The following is a 20,377-nucleotide window of genomic DNA, read 5'->3' on the forward strand; positions in this document are numbered from 1 at the left end:
TGAGCGCTGGCCCTTTAAATGCAAATGAGCCACTTTCATGCCCCACCCCCTCCAGGTTGTTGACCGTGCTTTATGTCCCATTCAGCAAGTTTTGTTCGTTAATACAACCAACAACTGAACATTTTAGGTAATCGGCTCTAAGATTGTACATATTTTGAGTATGGACTACAACCGCTGCTGCTGACAAACAATTATGGCGTACTCGGAGAAATGTTCATTGGAAGTCTTGACGTTATATGTGCAAATACCATGACATAACTAATTATAAAATGTAACAAATTAAGCAGGAATTAAAAGAGGTTGTAGAAATCCACTCAATTTTTGCCAGAATGAATATAAAGATAGCTTTGCAGCACCTGGAGGGTTCAAATTCAAACTTTATGAACTATTAGGGTCCAAATACACAAATAAATGAACCAAAGACTAATAAAAATGGGTTTAGCAAAATATGACCCCTTTAAAACATAATCAAATCATTTAATAACTAAATTTATCCATGTAGATGAAACGCTATGATTCCATCATCAAACTCTATTCTTTTCATTTATATCTGTGTCTACTGGTGAAAATAACAGTGCTTCTACTTTTATCATTTTGTCACTTTCTTTGACTCTAAAAGGTATTTCCTGTTTCTTATTTTCCTCATGAGAATAGCAGTGACTCACTACTCCCTCTAGTGCTCAAATAAATCTTTCAGACAGTCGATATAAATACGTTCGGTTCATACCTCTATTATCTAACACAGTGACATCTTTGGCAAAACTCCATAGCTCTTTATTCTAACTACTTTAATAATAATTGTAGGTAGTTTTTTCAATATTTGAAAAAAGACAGACTACATATAACCCCTTTAAACAAAAAGAACCAATAAGAACACCATTTAGCACTAAGATCATCTGTGTAATGATAATAGTAATGATACCCAGGCCTACTAAGATATTTTGGTTTTTATTAAAATACCTTTACCTTACAGAAGATTAAAGTGCTTCCTGAAGCCCATCTGCAAAAAGAGAAAAAAAAGAATGAATGTGTTAATAAATACATGGTGACTGAAAATAAAAGTTAAAAATTAACTCTAATACAGATGTAACATTGATTTCATTACTTTAACAGCATTTAATACAAAGTTCTCACACACTCACCATTTTGCGGACTTTCTTGAATGCCATTTTATTTTGTTGACAATCTAAAAGTCCCTTGGCCTCATGGAACAGACAGTCTACCAACAGAATGACTGCCGTGTTGTTAATGTCCCTGTAGATTGGTAAAGTTATCCCCGGGTTATGCGTGTGATGCAGCGCCACTACTATCACCTTCTCCCGTCTTAACTCTTTGGTATGAACAAAACAAGACAGGAAACAGACTGACGTTACGACACCAAAGAAAAAAAGTGTGTATTCGTGTGCTGGTGCTGGTTTTCTGCATGTTACCTGGCAGGCTGGCTAATGCTGACTCTACATCGGTCTCAAAACGACTGACAATCGGACAAAACAGGATGGTTACGTCACTGGCGTTAGGGTCTGTCACAATCCTGGCACCTTTTCTCTTGAGTCTTTTAATAAGCTTTTTATGGGTGTCCATGGTCTCTCCAGCTAGATGTATATACATTTTTTTCAGTTTTTCTGGAAAATAAAAGAAAAAAACAGATTAGTATAATTTTTAAAAAGTAAATAAATGGGAAAATGTAAGTTTTAGTTTTAATGTTATCTCCATAAAAGTCAAGTTTAAGTGTAACAAAGTACTTTTAATCATGTCCTGTACTGATATTTGAGGTACTTCTATGTTTACTACATCTACGATGTAAATATTGTATAAAATGGTTAATTTTCAGTTCATGTTTCATTATCTTCATGTATGTGTGAGTATATGCACACAAATATTCTGCTGTTTTTCATAAAGTGAATGTATTCTGGGGTCATGTGAACTGTATATTATTTGATATTCTGAATTCCTTTTTCTGAACCGAGTATTTTCTGATCCAGACACATGGGAAATTCCAATATTATTCTGTTTTCATGAACACATATATGGGTCAATAATATATAACTGAGGGACTTTTGAAGTCCATGGGATATATCTTGCACACATCTTTGTTAAAAAAAAAAAAAGAAAAAAAGTTCCTTATGTTCATGAATTTTAATATTCCATAATTATTTGATATGGAAACAATCACTTCCTAATAAATGATTGATAAATAATTAATAAATGACTGTATCTACTAAAATGTCAACTAAATGATAATAATCCGAATTTCATAACAACCACCTTCTAATTAGCTAAAAATAATAAAATGAGCTTTTTCAATAATTGTTATCTCCGCCAGGAGGTACTGTGATCATTTTACTTTGTTTGTTTGTTTGTTTGTTAGCGAGATAACTCAAAAAGTTATGGATGGATTTTCATGAAATTTTCAGGAAATGTTGATACTGACACAAGGAACAAATGATTAAATTCTGGTGGTGATCTGGCGGGGGGACAGATCTGTCTTGGCGGAGGTCTGTGCCCTCCGAGTGCTTTTCTTGTTTTAATTGGGTTCTTTTTATTATGTTGAGATAATCATGACAGATATTTCTTTTTTGGCAATATATCAAATTATATTAAAAAATTGTAGCTATCTGTGTCCGAGAAATCACTTTCACCTAAGTTACCCATTACAAAAACACCTCTGAAGGAAGTGTGTTAATTCCAAATCACATGACCTGCTCCACATGATGTCATTTCCTCCTGAAGAAAACACTGGAAAGACTCCAAGACATGTTCTTTCTCCTCTTTCTTAGTTATTTAATATGAAGTAGAGTGTGAGTCAAGTGTGTATTTATCACACTCTTTTGTTAACAGTGTTACTACAATATCTTTACAAATAACTTTCCATGTGCTCTTTGCACAGTCTCACTACTTCCTGAACTTCAGGCGGCTCCTTTATTTCCTGTCTTTCATTATTGGACACACTGATTCATCCAGGTGTGTCTAATTAATCTGTCACAACAAGAAGTAGCAGACACACCTGGGTTAATTTGTGTGTCCAGTAATAACAGACAGGAAATAAAGGATCCACCTGAAGTTCAGGAAGTAGTGGGGCTGTGCACAGAGCCCATTTTACTCAGTTGTATTTATAGTATTTAGAAGAATCTTTCTGTAAAAACCATGTGGTGTTATGGTTATGTTGATTTTAGGCCTGAAAACAGCAAAATGTCAACTATACCTGTCAACTATGTTACCCTGTAAAGGGAACTCAAAAAGTCCCTCAATTCTATATTGACCCATACACACCCATACACACCCCATTCAGAAAATGAATCTAATTTACACATATTACTATATGTGGTGACAAATGACCCTGTTTATCAGGGGTGTCAAACATATGGTCCGTGGGCCAAAACCAGCCCACCTAAGGTTCCAATCCGGTCCATGGGATGAAACAATTTAAAAGGAAGTACAAAGACACAATTTTTCAGAGGGAGGTGTTGGGTATCACTGGGTGTTGTAAAGAAGTACAAGTATGTGGTATGTGTATGTGTATGTGTATGTATGTATAGGTGTGTGTGTGTGTGTGTGTGTGTGCGTGTGTGTGTGTGTGTGTGTGTGTGTGTGTGTTAGGGCTGCACAATTTTGGCAAAAAATAAAATCCCGATTTTTCCCTCTAAAAACTCGATTTTCGATTTTGATTTCGATTTTTGGGTTAAACTACAAAAGACAACAGAAGTCAGCATGTCGTTTTTGTGAGCAGCCCACAATGCAAGGCACTGCTCTAACCTCAAATCTGTGATGGTATCACGTGATGAACCTATAGAAGTTTTTTTTTTTTTTTTTCATTAAATTTTTATTGAAGTAGACTATACAAACAATGCACACAACAAGAAAATAACATAACAAGTTTGCCGGGGGGAATACACTACAATACAATGTCCAAATCAGAGTAAATACTGATGGTTTTTAGAGCCTTTTTGTTTCCATATTTATCTAACAGCTTTAAATAAAGTTCAACATCTTTCAAAAAATAAATAATATTTGATTTTGTGTTACAGAACTTACATTTGTAAATGAAAAATTTAGCAAGTAAGAGAACTAAATAAATAATTTTTTAAAAATGTATGGTAGCCCGCAGGAGGCATGAAAAAGACAAAATCAATTTCACAATTTCCCTTTTTTAAAAATCGTCCTAATTAAAAAATCCGATTTCGATTTAAAATCAATTAATCGTGCAGCCCTAGTGTGTGTGTGTGTGTGTGTGTGTGTGTGTGTGTATGTATAGATCTGTGTATGAATATGTATTTACATATATGTGTTATTGTGTTATGTGTTATGTAAATCATACTATATTTGTACATAATAATATAAAGCCGGGAACCAAATAATTTAGTAAGTATCAGTCATTTATAGAATATAGTATAGACATGCTTAGACTAGGAAGATTATTATTGTTATTAATTACATAAGGAAAAGGGGTGGGAGTTTATATATACTTCTCACTCCTTTTCAAATATGTATTATATGTCTTATGTCTTCAGTGTTTTGTTTCTTCTGTTTTGACATTCATGTTAAAATAAATACATCAACCAATCAATCACTATTTACACATTAGCTATTAAGTCAAGGGCATCTTAGTCAAGGGTGTTTTAGATCCAAACTCCAAAATCTTAACAATATCATCCTCATTACTAAAAGTTTTGTATCTTTGTGATCTGTAAGTTGTAATGCCCATGTGTAATGAGAAGATGAGGCATACTGTTGTTTGGAGTTGTCATTATTTATGAGTTATTACATTATTATTTTACTGATCTGGCCCACTTAAGATCAAATTGTTCAGTATTTGGCCTCTGAATTCAAATGAGTTTGACACCTCTGCTGTTTATGTTCATCTGGAGTACAAACAAAGATCCTCTATGGAACAGATGGATGCTCCTCTGAAAAAGCCCACATTTGTGATCAGACGAAGAAAAACACCTACTGTTGAACATTATAACAAGGATGTCAATATGTATAGTGTTATGAGTAAATACGAAAAAAGGCGCACCCCCTCCGGAAGAAACAAAAGAAGGAAACTGACTTTACAGAGTGGAGTGTTTGTCACTAATGGAAATGCTGAATAAAACGTTATTGTGATTGGGTTTTCAAATCTGCTGTAAATAGGAATATTAGTGGAATATTCATGTTTATTGCCCACGAAAACATCCAATTTGAAAGACTGTCTTTTTCGGAATTAGGCCAAAAAAAAACAACAAACAAACAAACAAACAAACAGAATAGTGTGCATGTAAACACGAGTGGAGTGAAAATTCTTCTCCTGAACAAAACACTCTGTAGAATTAACTGTAAAATGCATGAAATCATGAATAAAAAGCTAAAACAGGGCTGTGTTTACTAACTTTGAGCATACAGGATATGATGCATTGTAGATTACAGCTACTACGACACGGTGCAGTAATAAAATGAATTCTGCGGTAACAGAATGTAAAAATATACAACAAAGTTTAATAATTTTACTGCAAAATGAGTACTTTTACTTTTCATACTTAAAGGACATTTAATGCGTACATACCATTTCCTTGTAGTGGAATTGTTTCACATTGCGCATGTATAAACCCTTTAGGGCATACTTTCATATCTGTACAGCAACTCCATTGTGCATATTTCATTTAAATCTATATTAATAACACAGTATTATAAGGTTACTTACTATTGCGAGCCATGTTTTTAGGAAGGATTAACCCGTGTTTTAATCGATGGCGTCGATGTGTCTTTTAACAGTGCAGGAAATGAGATACCAAGCCCTAAATGCTTTCACTTTTGATAGTTTGAGGTAAAGAACTGTGGGTGCAGTGTCATAATATGACCGGCAGGTGGCCACATTGCTGCATGGTTCATTATAAGGACATTTGTGTCAAACTCTGCACAGTTAAAGAATTAAACCAATAGAAAATTAGATACATTCTAATAAGTCATATATATTGCCACACAAATACACACTATTTTATTGTTGATTTATCTTTTTGGTTGAAAAATTCACCTGGTGGTTTGTGATGTTCATCCCTTTGTCTTTATTTTCCCCGCACAAAAAAAAAAAAAAAAAAAAGATCAGTCTGAAGGCACACCAATCCCTTTTGATGGATAATATGTCAGATTATGACCTGCTGCTCAGCATTATATCAGATGTGGAAAGTTTTAGAAGTTTATACAACATTATCTTTAGATCGTTCTTCACTTTTGAAATGTGATCAGAGCAGCCATAGTTAGTAGATGGATTGATTCATAAAAAACTGTATGAGAAAAATGGGATTATAATGGATTTAACTGCACAACTGGGGTCAGAAGTAAGTGATTTATTTTAGTTTTTGCTTTAAAGCACAAAATAACATAAGTGAGATAAGAAGAACTTGTAATAATAATAATAATAATAATAATAACAATAACAATAATAATAATAATACATGCAAAAAAGATATATAAGTAATTAACCCTTTCATGCATGAATTATGAGAACCTTAATGGGTCCAAACACAGTAATGTCCAGTCAAAGAGCGAACTTTAATTGATTGCCATTCCAACATTTATTTCAATATAAAGTAGCTCTTTGTTTTGGATAATCCCTTGTGATCTAACTGAAGCAAAAATGAATTTAAAAGTAAAAATGTGGGTCAAATTGTCTCTAAAATGTCCCATCAGAGAGATTTTGAATACCATGTTTTGACCCTAATCAAGATATTGAGTGTTTTTATTCCTCTTTGAAAATTTTTTATATGAACCTATTTTTCATGGAGTTGCAAAAATATCCACTCAGCTTGACATCATGTATTTCATTTTAGAAGCAAAGAAAAGTATTTACTGATATACTGAGTGAAAACTATGAAATAATTTTTTTATATGCTGCTAATCTGGTGTTTTGTCACAATTTAGCATACTCTAATATTAGTTATTACTCACTTTATGGAGTTAATGTGCAAAAATAAACCTTTTTGTTTAAGAAAAATGGTTAAATACAGTTTATTTACAGTAAGAAACAATTGATTTACACTCAAACATGTAACTGCAGATCAGGTTTATCGACAACAGCACAGTTACAGTAATGATATGAACTGCAGTGTATGGGGCATATGCATAGGCGTCCACTGTGTTGGCTGAAATGGAACTAAAACAATAAAATCCATGAATATATAAGAGAACAGCTGTAGAATAACTGTCCACTGTAGTGACCACTATGCATGAAAGGGTTAATTGGAAATACCAAAACCGTTTGTTCGATTCTACTTGTTGTCACTATCACATAAAAGATTGCAAACAGATAGATTTATAGCACATTTGTGAATTTATGTTGTCACTAACTGAACAGTTTAGTGGTTGTATTCTCTTTCCAGTAGGTGGGGTCTGTGTACAGCAGTGTGCATCATTTGTATGTGCACTCAGTGTCTGATCAGATTGAGGATGAGCTGACATCTGCCCTCAGGCTTCACTTACCTTTGACAGATGAGCCGTGCTACTGATGGAGCGGTCAAACCGTGATCTCCATAAAGCCTACCAGCAATAAACAGAAAAACACATGCTGCTGCTGTCATGTCAGTCCGAAAAAAAAAAAAAAAAAGCATGATGAATCTAACTGGGTGGAAGTCTTCTTTAATACATGTTTATAATGAGAGAAAAATAAGAGATCACTATTGTTTGTCTGTTGTTATTGTCTCTGTATTTCTGTAGAACCTTGAACAAGACACGGTGAGTGCCATAAATTGAGCTAAAGGTGAAGTGAGTTTAGGTTTCAGTATCTTTGATAGTGTTACTGCAAATACCAGCTGTACACTCAGCAGAGGTGATTATAACATTTAATCACCCTCCCTATCGCAGAGCTGGGCAGGTTTCTCACCCCAAGGTTTGATTTACCCGCCCTCTTCCTGAGGAAAAATCTCATTCACTAGACGGATTGCTGAGCGGGCCTCTCCGACCAGCCCCTATAAATCATTCTTTAATCAGAGGCCTCTGAGATTGGGCGCATACACCCGCGGGAGCGCCGCCGTGACACCTCAACTCCTCCCTGTGCGTCTCTGCAGTCCTGGGAGTTTTTATGCTTTTCTGTTTCCACCTCGGGCTTGTCTGCATTTGTATCAGTCATCAGGAAACTAAGAGGGATGACCCGGCCTCCACGCTGTGCTCACACCAACAATTCCTTTCACAGAGAGCAGAGTGATGCAAGACACGGCCAGAGACAGATTTCTGGTTTGAGGTTGTGCAACAATGCAGACGGTGGGTCACAGATTTACCAACCGAGCCCCAAAGCTCTTCTTCTCTTCCTGTGCCTTTGTTTGAGAGCACGCATTTCGAAAAGTGATATCTCCTGACATGATTAAGTGTATTAACCCATAAAGACCCAAACATCCAGCATTGACCAAAAGCAAACTAAACTGCTGATCCACTAATCCTATCAATACATGTAAATAATCGGTGTAAAATACAATGTCTCATCCTTCCATAGTCGTCAGTGAACGTGGAAACACCGTCATCTTCTACAACATTGATTCACCAGTAAAGCCCATAGAGTTGGATCAATGACAGTGGATGGAGACACTTGGTTTATGTTCAGTTAATGCTATATTTTACTGAAAAAGTCACTTCTCTTCCATTTTTTTCTGTTTTGATACAATAACCTTTGACTTTACTCCGAGGTTTTATGAACATCTTCATAATCAGTCAATTGAATATAGGAAATAGACGATTTTCACTGGAAAAAATGCAAAAATCAGAGGAAAATATTATAATAAATGGCGACAAATTACTTAGAAAAGGTTAAATAGAGAGAGAAATTCATTCGTGAACTGACACAAAAGTAGCACTGGATCATCATGGGTTAATACCTGTTGATCCACTAATCCTATCAATCCATGTAAATAATTGGTGTAAAATACAGTTTGTCATCTTTTCATGGTCATCAGATATGACTTATTTGGACGTTCAGAGGCTCCGTAGTTAACATGAAAACACCATCATCTTCTACAACATTGATTCACCAGTAAAATCCATAGAGTTGGATCAATGACAGTGGATGGAGACACTTGGTTTATGTTCAGTTAATGATAGATTTTACTGAAAAAGTCTCCTTTTTTCCCAGTTTTTTCTGTTTTAATACAATAACCTTTGACTTTATTCTGAGCTTTTATGAACATCTTCGTAATCAGTCAATTAAATATAGGAAAATGATGACTTTCACTGGAAAAAATGCTAAATTCAGAGGATAATATTATAATAAATGATGACAAATGACTTAGGAAAGGTTAAATAGAGAGAAAAATTAATTTGGGAAGTGCCACAAAAGTCACACTGGGTCCTTATGGGTTAAGATGGAGTCTTCTCCTCATGACTTAAGCTGTGACCTCAGAGTGAACAACTAACTGAAAACACACACATACACTTACATGTCTATATATATATTTATATAGGTAGATATGTGTGTATAGGTGTACGTATGAGTATCTCCCTTATCCAACCTGTGGCATTATCAGCATGTGCACAGCTGTAAATAGTATTCATAACACTTTTGATTTGTCTGTATTTTTGATTTTGCTCTTTTTTGCTCTGGTGTGCTTTGTTTGTACTCCACTACTGCTGCTGTGAATTTGGACTAATAAAGGACTTATCTTATCTTATCTTATCTTATCTTATCTTATCTTATCTTATCTTATCTTATCTTACACACAGTTCTAACATATGTAATTTAACCCACAAAGACCCAAAAATCCACTGGTGACCTAAACTATCTACTGATCTAAACTGTTTCAAACCTGTTGATCCACTAATTCTATCAATATATGTAAATAATTGGTGCAAAATGCAATTCGTCATCCTTTCATAGTTGTCAGTAAACGTGGAAACACCGTCATCTTCTACAACATTGATTCACCAGTAAAACCTATAGAGTTGGATCAATGACAGTCGATGGAGACACTTGTTTTTACATTACATAATTGATATTTATGCGGAAAAACTCAACTTTTCTTCGGTTTTTTTCTGTCTCTGATCTAATAACCTTTGAATTTACTCTGAGCTTTAATGAACATCTACATGATACATAAATGAAATATAGGAAAATACATCATTTACACTAAAAAATGTAAAGGATCCAATCCAACTTTATTTGTAAAGCACTTTAAAACAACCACAGTGGACCAACGTACTGTACATAAAAATAAACAAAAAAACAAAATAGCTAAATAAAAAAAAAACCAGAAGAATAGATAAAACCTGAATAAAAGAATAAGATACAAGAATGGATTAAAAACATAAAAAGCTGTACAATTAAAAACAACAACAAATAAGAACAATAAACTAATACCAAATAAAACAAGGAGGCAAAAATGCAGAGAATAATATTCTAATAAATGGTGATGAAGCACTTAAGAGGGAAAAAAAATAATGTGGGAACTGTCATAAAAGTAACACTTATGGGTTAAAAATGTAATGGCTAGAAATGAACCTGCATGCAGTCACATAAACAGACAGGAGGAAGCTACAGTGCAGTGATTTTTTTTTTTTTTTTTTTTTTTTTTCTTTGAGCAGCAGAACTGAAAAATCCCCAACACTGCAGAGCCAGCTTCATCTGGATGGAGTGTTGATTTGCTGCTGGTTGAGGATCATAGAAGGTTTTAATAATGCATGTGTTCAGATGTGTTTAATGTCAGACTTTGTACTTTCAACATGCTGCTGCTGCTGCTTCTTAATCTTCACTGCTGTCTCACTGGATATTAGGTTTTAGAGCTGCTCTCTCACTGCCCATACAACAATAAATCTGTTGGAATATGTCTCATAATATAGTGTTTTTGATATGTTCACTGGACCAGGAGGAGTTTTCTTTGGTGAACTACAGCAGATGTAAAAGGCTGGAGCTGGTTGAAGTCAGACTGAGCTGAATTCTTCTCTGGACATGCAAAGATGCTCTGACGTCAGCATGTTGAAATATTTTTCTGTCGCTTAGTCGGCTTGGAGCTGTCAGTCCGCTGAAGTTGCCAGAGAGGGAGTTTCACCCTTTTTTTTTTGCTTTTCGTGCACAAAGATCGCAGTCACATCCAGGAGTTAAACAGGAGGATGTTATTTCCAAGGATGTCTTTTCAGCCACAGAACTTAAGAGCGAGGACGCAGATGGATTTTGCTCATGTGCTGCGCGTAGAAGTGATGATGGAAGTGTTGGATGGCAACAGACTAAAAGTTGTGTGATTTATTTATTTATTTATTTTTACCTGCTTCGGAGGCAGCGGACAGCTTTGAGCCATAATCACAAAAGGATGGAGCGCAAAACCCATTAGAGAATCATGCACTGTTCGTATCTATGGAGAGATGGCATGCGTCCTCCTCTTCAGTCGACTCCTTCCCTTCTCACACAGGCTCACAAGAACATCCATTTGCTTACTATCCCTTTTTATCTCATATTTATGCTACTGTGTGTTATTCCCCGCTGACACCATCATGCAGAAGTCAGGTGATCCTCCGCCCAGCTGTCAGCGCGTCCTGGCCGATGGAGGCAAAAGGCGCCTGCACAAATCCCTGTCGTGCGTCCTGCCGCGGGAACCCAAACCCAACAGCGTCGACGCGTCTCGGATCAAACCTTTAACCAGTCTGCACACAGTCAGGAACGACACACCCAGCCCTCCTTTGGGTAATTTAAAGTTTGGGAATAAAAAGTTACCAAATGCCATTATAGTCGGGGTGAAAAAGGGAGGAACCAGAGCTGTTCTGGAGTTTATTAGGATTCATCCAGATGTTCGCGCAGCTGGAACCGAAACGCACTTTTTCGACAGGAACTATGACAGAGGACTGGAGTGGTACAGGTAAGAGCATGTCTCACCTGCACAGGTGCATGTCTGTCTGCGCCACTGCGCATACAGTGGTGGCCAAAATAATAAGAACACCTGTACTGTAAAAAAAAAAAAAAAAAAAAAAAAAAAAAAATCCTGTTGTTTTTACGAAAAAAAAACAACAACTGGCAGCTGTGGTTTCCAGAACAATACTGTAAAAAACACATCCAACTGTAAACATATTTGCGGAGTAACATGTAGATTTAACATTTTAAACATGTAGATTTAACTGGTAAATGGACTGCACTTATTTAGCACATTTTCTCCACCTTCATGGTGTCCAAAGCTCTTTCCAAAACCACCAGGTCCAACTGGGACCAGTTTAGGGTTCAGTGTCTTCCATGAACACTTGGACATATGGGCAGTCAGAGCCAGGATTTGAACCACCAACCCTTTGGTTATTGGACGAGCCACTCTACCAACTCTACCAACCCATTAATTTACAAATTTAAAATGTTACATTGTTAAATGTTTACTTTTTTTATAACTTTATATATGTGTGTGTGTGTGTGTGTGTGTGTGTGTGTGTGTATATATATATATATATATATATATATATATATATATATATATATATATATATATATATATGTGAAAGCAAATATGCTGTTATTTCAACATTATGGTCTTGCAATTCAAACGGCACCACATTGTTTTTCAATTTACAGTTTTATTTTCTAAAAACAATAGAAATACATCATTTCTACTTCCAAATCTGGTTTTGTTCACATACTCTTCCTGTAAAAACTACAGCTATATTTGATTAAATCGTTAACTCAAAAATATTTTCAAATAGACAACTTTGCATTGTATTGTCACTTACAGTTTTGTTATGTTGCAAGTTTACAACTTTTTGGTGTTAATTCTACTGTCATTTTTTACAGTGTGAGACATATGAAAATATTGACTTTTTTTTTTTTTTTTGGCCTTTGCAACATGGTTTCATTTCATAACGTTCATAAAACACACAGATGCTCACAATACGTATCAGATGAAGTGCTACTGTTTGTATCTACTTTTAATCTAAACATTTACCTGATGAGCAGGTTAGGCCACATTTCAACAGAATCACTGTGCTTTAAGACTCTTGCATCAACATCAGTTTAACCATGATTGCACAAGGAAATCGCTTTTTCTGTGAAAGAACATGATTATGTGACACTGACAGTGTTTTCTTTATTAGGTAAATGATCTAAATCTCCATATGTTGGCTCTGTTCTATGGTTTATAGAGCATAATGATGAATGTCTCACCTGCACAGGTGCATGTCTGTCTGCGCCACTGCTCATACAGCGGTGGCCAAAATAATAAGAACACCTGAGAGATCTGAACATATTGACTTTGCAACATGATTTCATTTCATAATGTTCAGAAAACACACAGATGGTCACAACACATATCAGATGAAGTGCTACTGTTTTTATCTGCTTTTAGTCTTAATATTTACCTGATGAGCAGGTTAGGCCACATTTCAACAGAATCGCTGTGTTCTAAGACTCCTGCATCAACATCAGTTTAACCATGATTGCACAAGGAAATTGTTTTTTCTGTGAAAGAACATGATTATGTGACACTGACAGAGTATTTTTTTTATAAGGTAAGTGATCTAAATCTCCATATGTTGGCTCTGTTCTATGGTTTATAGAGCCTAATGATGACTTTAGAGATTTTTCATTCAATTTATGGGTATTTCAGTGGCCAGTTAAGCACACATACACAGATGAATCTCTTAACTATGCTAAGTGCTTTTTATAATTTTGGCCATGACTGTATGTTAAAACAAACATCAAGAAATCAAGGCTTTTCACTGTAGATGCCACTGATATGAGATTTTTTGGTTTTTTAAAGCCCTTGTATTGAAAGAATTGAATCGTGGTTTGACATATTTGACATTTTAGTTAACATAAAATGATGTCAAAGTATTGTAGTGTAGTGTTTGTTTATGTGTGCAGTTTTCCTTAAAATACTTGATGAAAATACTTGAAATCTGATAAGTTGGTGCCTCTGTCTCCTGCCTTCAGCTGTCAAAACTGAAGTGTTGTACTCCTTCAGAACTAACCCTCCATGGGCAAGTTTTCCAGAGGACAGTCACTGCTTTTTTTCCTTCTCTTTTTCATGGATTTGTCGTCTGCGGTTTGTCTACTCTTCTCCACTGTCTTAATTCGAGCCATTTTGGAGGCCTGAGCTCTGTTTACACGGGCAGACCTGTGGCATTTCTTTTTAATGTAGAGCAGTTCATCACATTTCTCATAAAAACCAACCTCTGGAGGCACAGACTGTACACTGCAGTCAGTGAAAAATGTAGCTGCCAGGCCTCTGAGCTATTGTCTTGTTTGTTTATGGTAATCATGCTTTTTGTTTACTGCCAAATGAATTATAAAGTCAATCAGCTGTTAATTTGAATCTACTACAATGCTGCATCTTTAACAAAGTGTTGAACTGCTTTGGAAAAAAAAAATCTACAGTGCATCAACATGTCTTATATATAAAAAAATATATATCCATAATCACTGTATTCAAAGTTATTAATTAGATATTTAAACCTCGTAAGAAATGCACACACACACACACACACACACACACACACACACACTCACACACTCACACACACACTTTCACACATATACAGCTAAATACAGCTCATGCTAATAACTGGCTGCCATGTAGCCTGCAGGAGGCATATGTATCAGTAGTATTATAAAATAATTATATACTCAAAGTATCTTCACTAATTGGCACTCTTCAGGGTTGTTGGCGGCTGAAGCCCTTTTATCTCAGAGATGTGTCTTAGAGATGTGAACCCTCGCCTATTAACCCAAGTCTGATTGTCAGCTGTCAGAACTGTTGCAAAAAGGTCAGGTGCAAACCCACTGACTTTTCAGGATGCTTTTGGAAATAAACATTTGTTTTTCAAGTCTCGTATAAACTCAACAAAAATGGCCAAACTGAAAATGTATGGCTGCAGAAACGATCATTTTCACGATTGATAAATCTGACAAAAGAAATGAAGACGAAATGAGAACTGTTGTATAATTGGAATTAGAGTATTGGAACATTTGGATTTGGGAACCCCTGGAGAGTATAATCCAATGGTCGAAAAAACAAAAACCTCCAAGCTTTGATGAGAAAACATTTTAAAAAAAATACTTGCTGTTCTCTTGCAGGAATGCCATCCGATAACAATACCCTGTAAATAATATGCTGTGTTTGGACTAGATTGGTTTTTACAAATAACATTCTGCAAGAATACAACAAGATATGTCAAATTTTGTCAAACAGTGCATTTTTCAGATGGAAGGTTTTGTTTTTCAACCATCGATTTGAGAAGGTGAAAAGACCTATTTGCTCATCAGGTCTGTTACATTGCATTTAGATAATGCGAAGGCTGATATAAACAATTGGCATTAACATTTTTATCCATATTGTCTTAAATTCACTGGGTGTTCAGTGTGTGACCTTGTTTTCTGATGTAAACTTTCATGCTGTGATGGCCTACCTGTTCAATTCACTTCTTTCAAAGACCACGATGGCCTACTTTTTAAACCCACAAGTAACCCAACAGAGTCACTCTATGCTATATGTGTTCTGTTTGTATTCCTGGTGATTTATTACTCTTGAACCACGCTGGGCTGATGCACAGGAGAGCTGTCTACGAGATGAGTCTCCTGTGACACAGACCACTATGACTTTCCTTCAGTGGTCCTATTATCATTTACATCATGAAACTGGGTTCACAGCTTCTCAGATGTTGTGGTTTTGTGTGAAATCCTGTCCTAAATAGACATTTAATACATACTTTTTTTCTCCTTTTTGACAGAGTGAATGCAAGGACATCATGTCCTGTGTGTCTGAATGTGTTGGCTTTAGTGTTTATTTAACCCATAAAGACCCACTGCTACTTTTGGGGCAGTTCCCCAAGGGATTTTTCTCTTTTTCTACCCTTCTTAACTGATTTATCACCGATTTTTTTTAACCCTATAATGCCGAACGTATCATATTTGATACATGAGTTTTGAAGCCCTCTATATGATCAGTTGATATTTTTTTCTTGAAAAACCGGATGTATACAATTAGATACATGCAATACACAGATAATCCACCGGGGGGAGGAATTCATTCACCAGAGGCCTTTCCAGTGACACTACAAGATTGTCAGGGGGCAGACCTTACCAATTTTGAAAAGAAATTACCAATTTGTTTGATGTTTGTGTTCATGTTTGTGTTATATTATGTTTTTGTTTGTTCAAAAATAATAATATTTGAGCATTGAGACCTGATGTAACATGATACAAAATTTAAAATCATACATGGAAATGGATATTTGAAAAATATTTTTTTTGCTTGTTCAGAAGGACCAATAAAAGCTCCAGTTTCAAACAACTGGAATTTTCTGTCATTGATTTAATGGTTCAGGGTTTACAGGGTTAAATAATATTATATTCTGTATTTTTGCATTTTTTGGTGCAAATCATGTGTTTCCCTGTATTTAATTCACAGATCATGTAGATGTTCATGAAAACTAGAGTCACCACCAAAATTTAATAATTTCTTCCTTGTGCCAGTATCAACAATTCCTGAAAATTTTCATGAAAATCCATCCATAACTTTTTGAGTTATCTTGCTAACAAACAAACAAACAAACAAACACGCAAAGCAAAGTGATCACAATATGTCCTGGCAGAGGTAATTATATCAAACAGATAAAAAGTAAGAAAAAGTTACTTTTTCAGCAAAGACATTGCTAACTGAATGAAAAAACATGAATCAATGTTGTAGAAGATGGCGGTGTTTCTACGTTCACTACGGAGCCTCTGAACGTCCAAATGGGTCATATCTGATGACCATGAAAAGATGACAAACTGCGTTTTACACCAATTATTTACATGTATTGACAGGATTAGTGGATCAACAGGTATTAACCCATAAAGATCCAGTACTACTTTTGTACCCAAACAAAGTTTTCTCTCTATTTAACCTTTTGTAAGTGATTTATCCCCATTTATTATAATATCGTTCTCTTTATTTGATCTTTTTTCACTGTAAATCAGGTATTTTCCTTTAATTCATTGATCATGTAGATGTTCATTGAAGCTCAGAATAAATTTAAAGGTTACTTTATCAAAACAGAGAAAACTGAAGAAAAAGTTACTTTTTTTTTTTTTTTTTAAGTAAATCTCTCATTAATTGAACATAAACCCAGTGTGTCCATCCACTGTCATTGATCCAACTCCATGAGTTTGACTGGTGAATCAGTGTTGTACAAGATGACGGTGTTTTCATGTTAACTACGGAGCCTCTGAACGTCCCAATGGGTCATATCTGATGACCATGAAAAGACGATAAACTGTATTTTGCACCAGTTATTTACATGGATTGATAGGATTAGTGGATCAACAGGTATTAGACATATTAGATCAGCAGATGGTTTCGGTCTACAGTGGTTGTTTGGGTCTTTATGGGTTAAACAGTTTCAATTAGTAGATGGCTTGTGTCACTGGTGGCTGTTTGGGTCTCTATGGGTTAAAAAAAAAGTGATTCTAAGAACACATAATGTGAATGTAAATGAGAAAGATTTATTTTACTGGAATCTTTACTTTGTGTTTTCATTTCTCACCCAGAGGTTTAATGCCAAGGACTCTTGAAAGCCAAATCACGATGGAGAAGACGCCAAGCTACTTTGTGACAAAAGAGACGCCGCATCGGATCTCCGACATGTCCCGAGATACAAAGCTTATTGTGGTGGTACGTGATCCTGTCACACGTGCAATATCAGATTACACCCAGACTTTGTCTAAAACTCCTGAGCTGCCGAGCTTCCAGGAGCTAGCATTCAGAAACCAGAGCCTGGGCATCGTGGACACATCCTGGAACGCCATTCGGATCGGCCTGTACGCTCTGCACCTTGAAAACTGGCTCCGCTTCTTCCCTCTGGCTCAGATCCACTTTGTTAGCGGAGAGCGTCTTATCACAGACCCAGCAGGAGAGTTGGCACGGGTACAAGACTTCCTCGGGTTGAAACGTATAGTGACAGACAAACACTTCTATTTTAACCGTACCAAAGGCTTCCCTTGCCTTAAAAAGCCAGAGAGCAGTGGCTCGCCCCGGTGCCTGGGCAAGTCCAAGGGTAGGACTCATGTGCAGATAGACCGAGATGCTATTGAACAGCTGCGAGATTTCTATAGGCCGTACAATGTCAAGTTTTATGAAATGGTAGGTCATGATTTTAAGTGGGAGTGATGTATTTTTAAAAAGACGGAGAAAGATTTATGTATTCAACGAATGTTCCTCCAGAAATTGTTTGTCGACTGTGATACGTCTTGGCTAATCTGGGTAACTAACTATCAGCAGTTTCCAGACAGGTTTGAGGTAAAACAGCAGAGGCAGTATTATCTTTTGAAGTGTTCCTACTAAAAAGAGTCAAATCGAAGATGATACTGCACTTGTAATGATCAGTTACCAGCCAGCATCAGCATCCTGTTTGTTGCTAAATAGAGCCATCATTCCAGCTTTAGGATCACATTATTTCTGTTCCTGTCTATTTTTGCTGACTAGATTCCCTATTTGCTGACTGGTTTATATATATATATATATATATATATATATAAAAAAGAGGAATTTCCAGGGACTGGGATTAGTTCCTCTTAAAACCTGCTTCACTAATCAAGGCAGGGTTTGAAAGCAAGACCTTGGAAAATGTCAGTGAAGTCTTCAGGGAGAGCAGAATTAAGCTGCAGCACTGTGGTGGTAAATCTGAAATGTAAAGCCATACCACAAGAATGAACCAGCGAATATTACTTAGATTAGATATTCTCCATTTCAGGTAATAAAAAAAAAAAAAAAAAAAAAAAAAAAGCATGAATCTGATAACTTACCGTACGCTCTCCGAAGCAGCACTTCACTTTATACTCTGTTCTTTATTTGCAAAATCCACATTTATATTTTTGTTACGAAGGTGTTAACACACTGCCTTACTCACAATGCTTGTTCATTAATGTCATTAAATGAAACAGAAGCACAAATGCATCAAATGAAATGATTCATTCTGTCTCATCTGGGGTTTTGACCTTGACAAAGAACATAAAGCACTTTTAAAACCACATACTCTCTGCCTTTACTTCATTTATTTTTTTCTGTAAACTGAAAATTTGCACCATGATTATAGTTTTAATCTCACATTCCCTTTAAAATTACAACAATCCGACTGCGTTTTTAAACACATTGGGGTTTTTACATTATTCACCAGTGTTCCCTATGAGAAAAAAACATGTATCTTTTGAGGTTTATTGCATTCTGTAAGGTGTGTTGTGTGCCTCAGTGGTTTGTAGGTGGATGAGTGGGCGTAGGTGTGAGGAATTTCAATCACTTTTCAAAGACAAAGCAGGGAACACCTAGTCGTGGCAGGTTATCAAATAGATTCTGGGACTGCGTGTCACATGATTGCAGTGAAAAGTTTAGATTTGGCTACATGCTGTGAATACTAAAGCCACTCAGTCTCACACTCAAACCAAACTCGTACATTGCTGCAAAAACAGAGCAGTAAGCACTTTGTGATGAACAAAAAAGGGGATGCAAGTGTATGTGTTATCCTTTAAATTGCACTCTAATACTATTTGCGCAGTAGTACATCCATTAAAGTGCAGAACTCATAATGCACAACAGTGAGCGAGAATTAAATCAATATCAACAAATTTATATCCTGCGCCAACATAAACAGATACAGGTGCATCCCATATACTGGAGTTTGCATGAGTTCGGTGAAGTTCTCACAGACACAAGAGACTTACTCAGCAATTTAATGCATTTCCTTCCAATATCCAAAATAATAGACAGCAGAACATTGACCTCAGAGGAGCTGTTTTCTTAACTAATATAACTCATTAATAATGATTTTGCTCCCGGTAAAATGTAGGACACGTTGCTCCTCTCTGTTATCTACATACCTCAGAAGTCTAGTACTTTTATCTGTTTGAATACTACTTCATCTAAAGCTCTCTTGAAATGTGCATGTAACAGAGTATGCTTTGAAGATATCTTGGTGCTTGACATAGCGATACAGAAAGTCAAGCTCAGGAAAAACCAAAAAACCTCCAAGTTTTATTCCGCTACAGAATGTGCTCCATCTTTTTCCGCCTCATCCCTGCTGTCTGTTTCCTCGTCTGTAAACGGACACGGTACATTGTTAAGAGAAAAATTCATGAAAGACCACTCGCTGTGACCCCCCTGTCTCAGCCCAGACGTGTCCTCTCTGTTTCCCGTCTCTCCTCACAGCTTCTCTTCCATTCGCTTTCCTCTCTCCTTGTCCTCACATTCATTAAACTCATGCGACCTCCAGGTGGGGAGTGTAGGCAGAGTGGCTCCACCACCTCTGATGCCCTTTTTTTTTTGTCATCATGCTCACCAGCAGCTCATTTCTGTGGCTTGTTGAGCACACACACAGGTGAGCGTCTATCCAGTCGTCACTGTGAACGGTAACTCTCTGCATGGTACACATGGGTCCTAATTAGGCCTGAGGGCTGGAGAGGAGCAATCCCCTAGAACAAGCACCAGCC

The 20,377-nt window shown here is 36.2% G+C and overlaps 1 protein-coding gene across 1 annotated transcript; it reads left to right on the forward strand.

Annotated features, from left to right (window-relative positions):
• The first annotated feature begins 10,988 nt into the window (after positions 1–10,988).
• On the forward strand, positions 10,989–18,680 carry LOC115439213 (heparan sulfate glucosamine 3-O-sulfotransferase 2-like). The gene is made up of 2 exons (XM_030162999.1): positions 10,989–11,801; positions 17,447–18,680. The coding sequence occupies exons 1-2, from the start codon at positions 11,311–11,313 to the stop codon at positions 18,063–18,065; spliced, it is 1,110 nt and encodes a 369-aa protein (XP_030018859.1). The 5' UTR covers positions 10,989–11,310; the 3' UTR covers positions 18,066–18,680.
• Positions 18,681–20,377: the final 1,697 nt, after the last annotated feature.

Source organism: Sphaeramia orbicularis, chromosome 19 (genome assembly GCF_902148855.1).
Source record: "Sphaeramia orbicularis chromosome 19, fSphaOr1.1, whole genome shotgun sequence".
Lineage (NCBI taxonomy): Eukaryota > Metazoa > Chordata > Actinopteri > Kurtiformes > Apogonidae > Sphaeramia > Sphaeramia orbicularis.

Excerpts from the sequence above, each read along its gene's own strand:
- LOC115439213 (XM_030162999.1), top strand. The coding sequence starts at position 11,311 with ATGGCATGCGTCCTCCTCTTCAGTCGACTCCTTCCCTTCTCACACAGG. Across the intron at positions 11,802-17,446 it reads AGAGGACTGGAGTGGTACAG|AGGTTTAATGCCAAGGACTC; the intron begins GTAAGAGCATGT and ends TTTCTCACCCAG.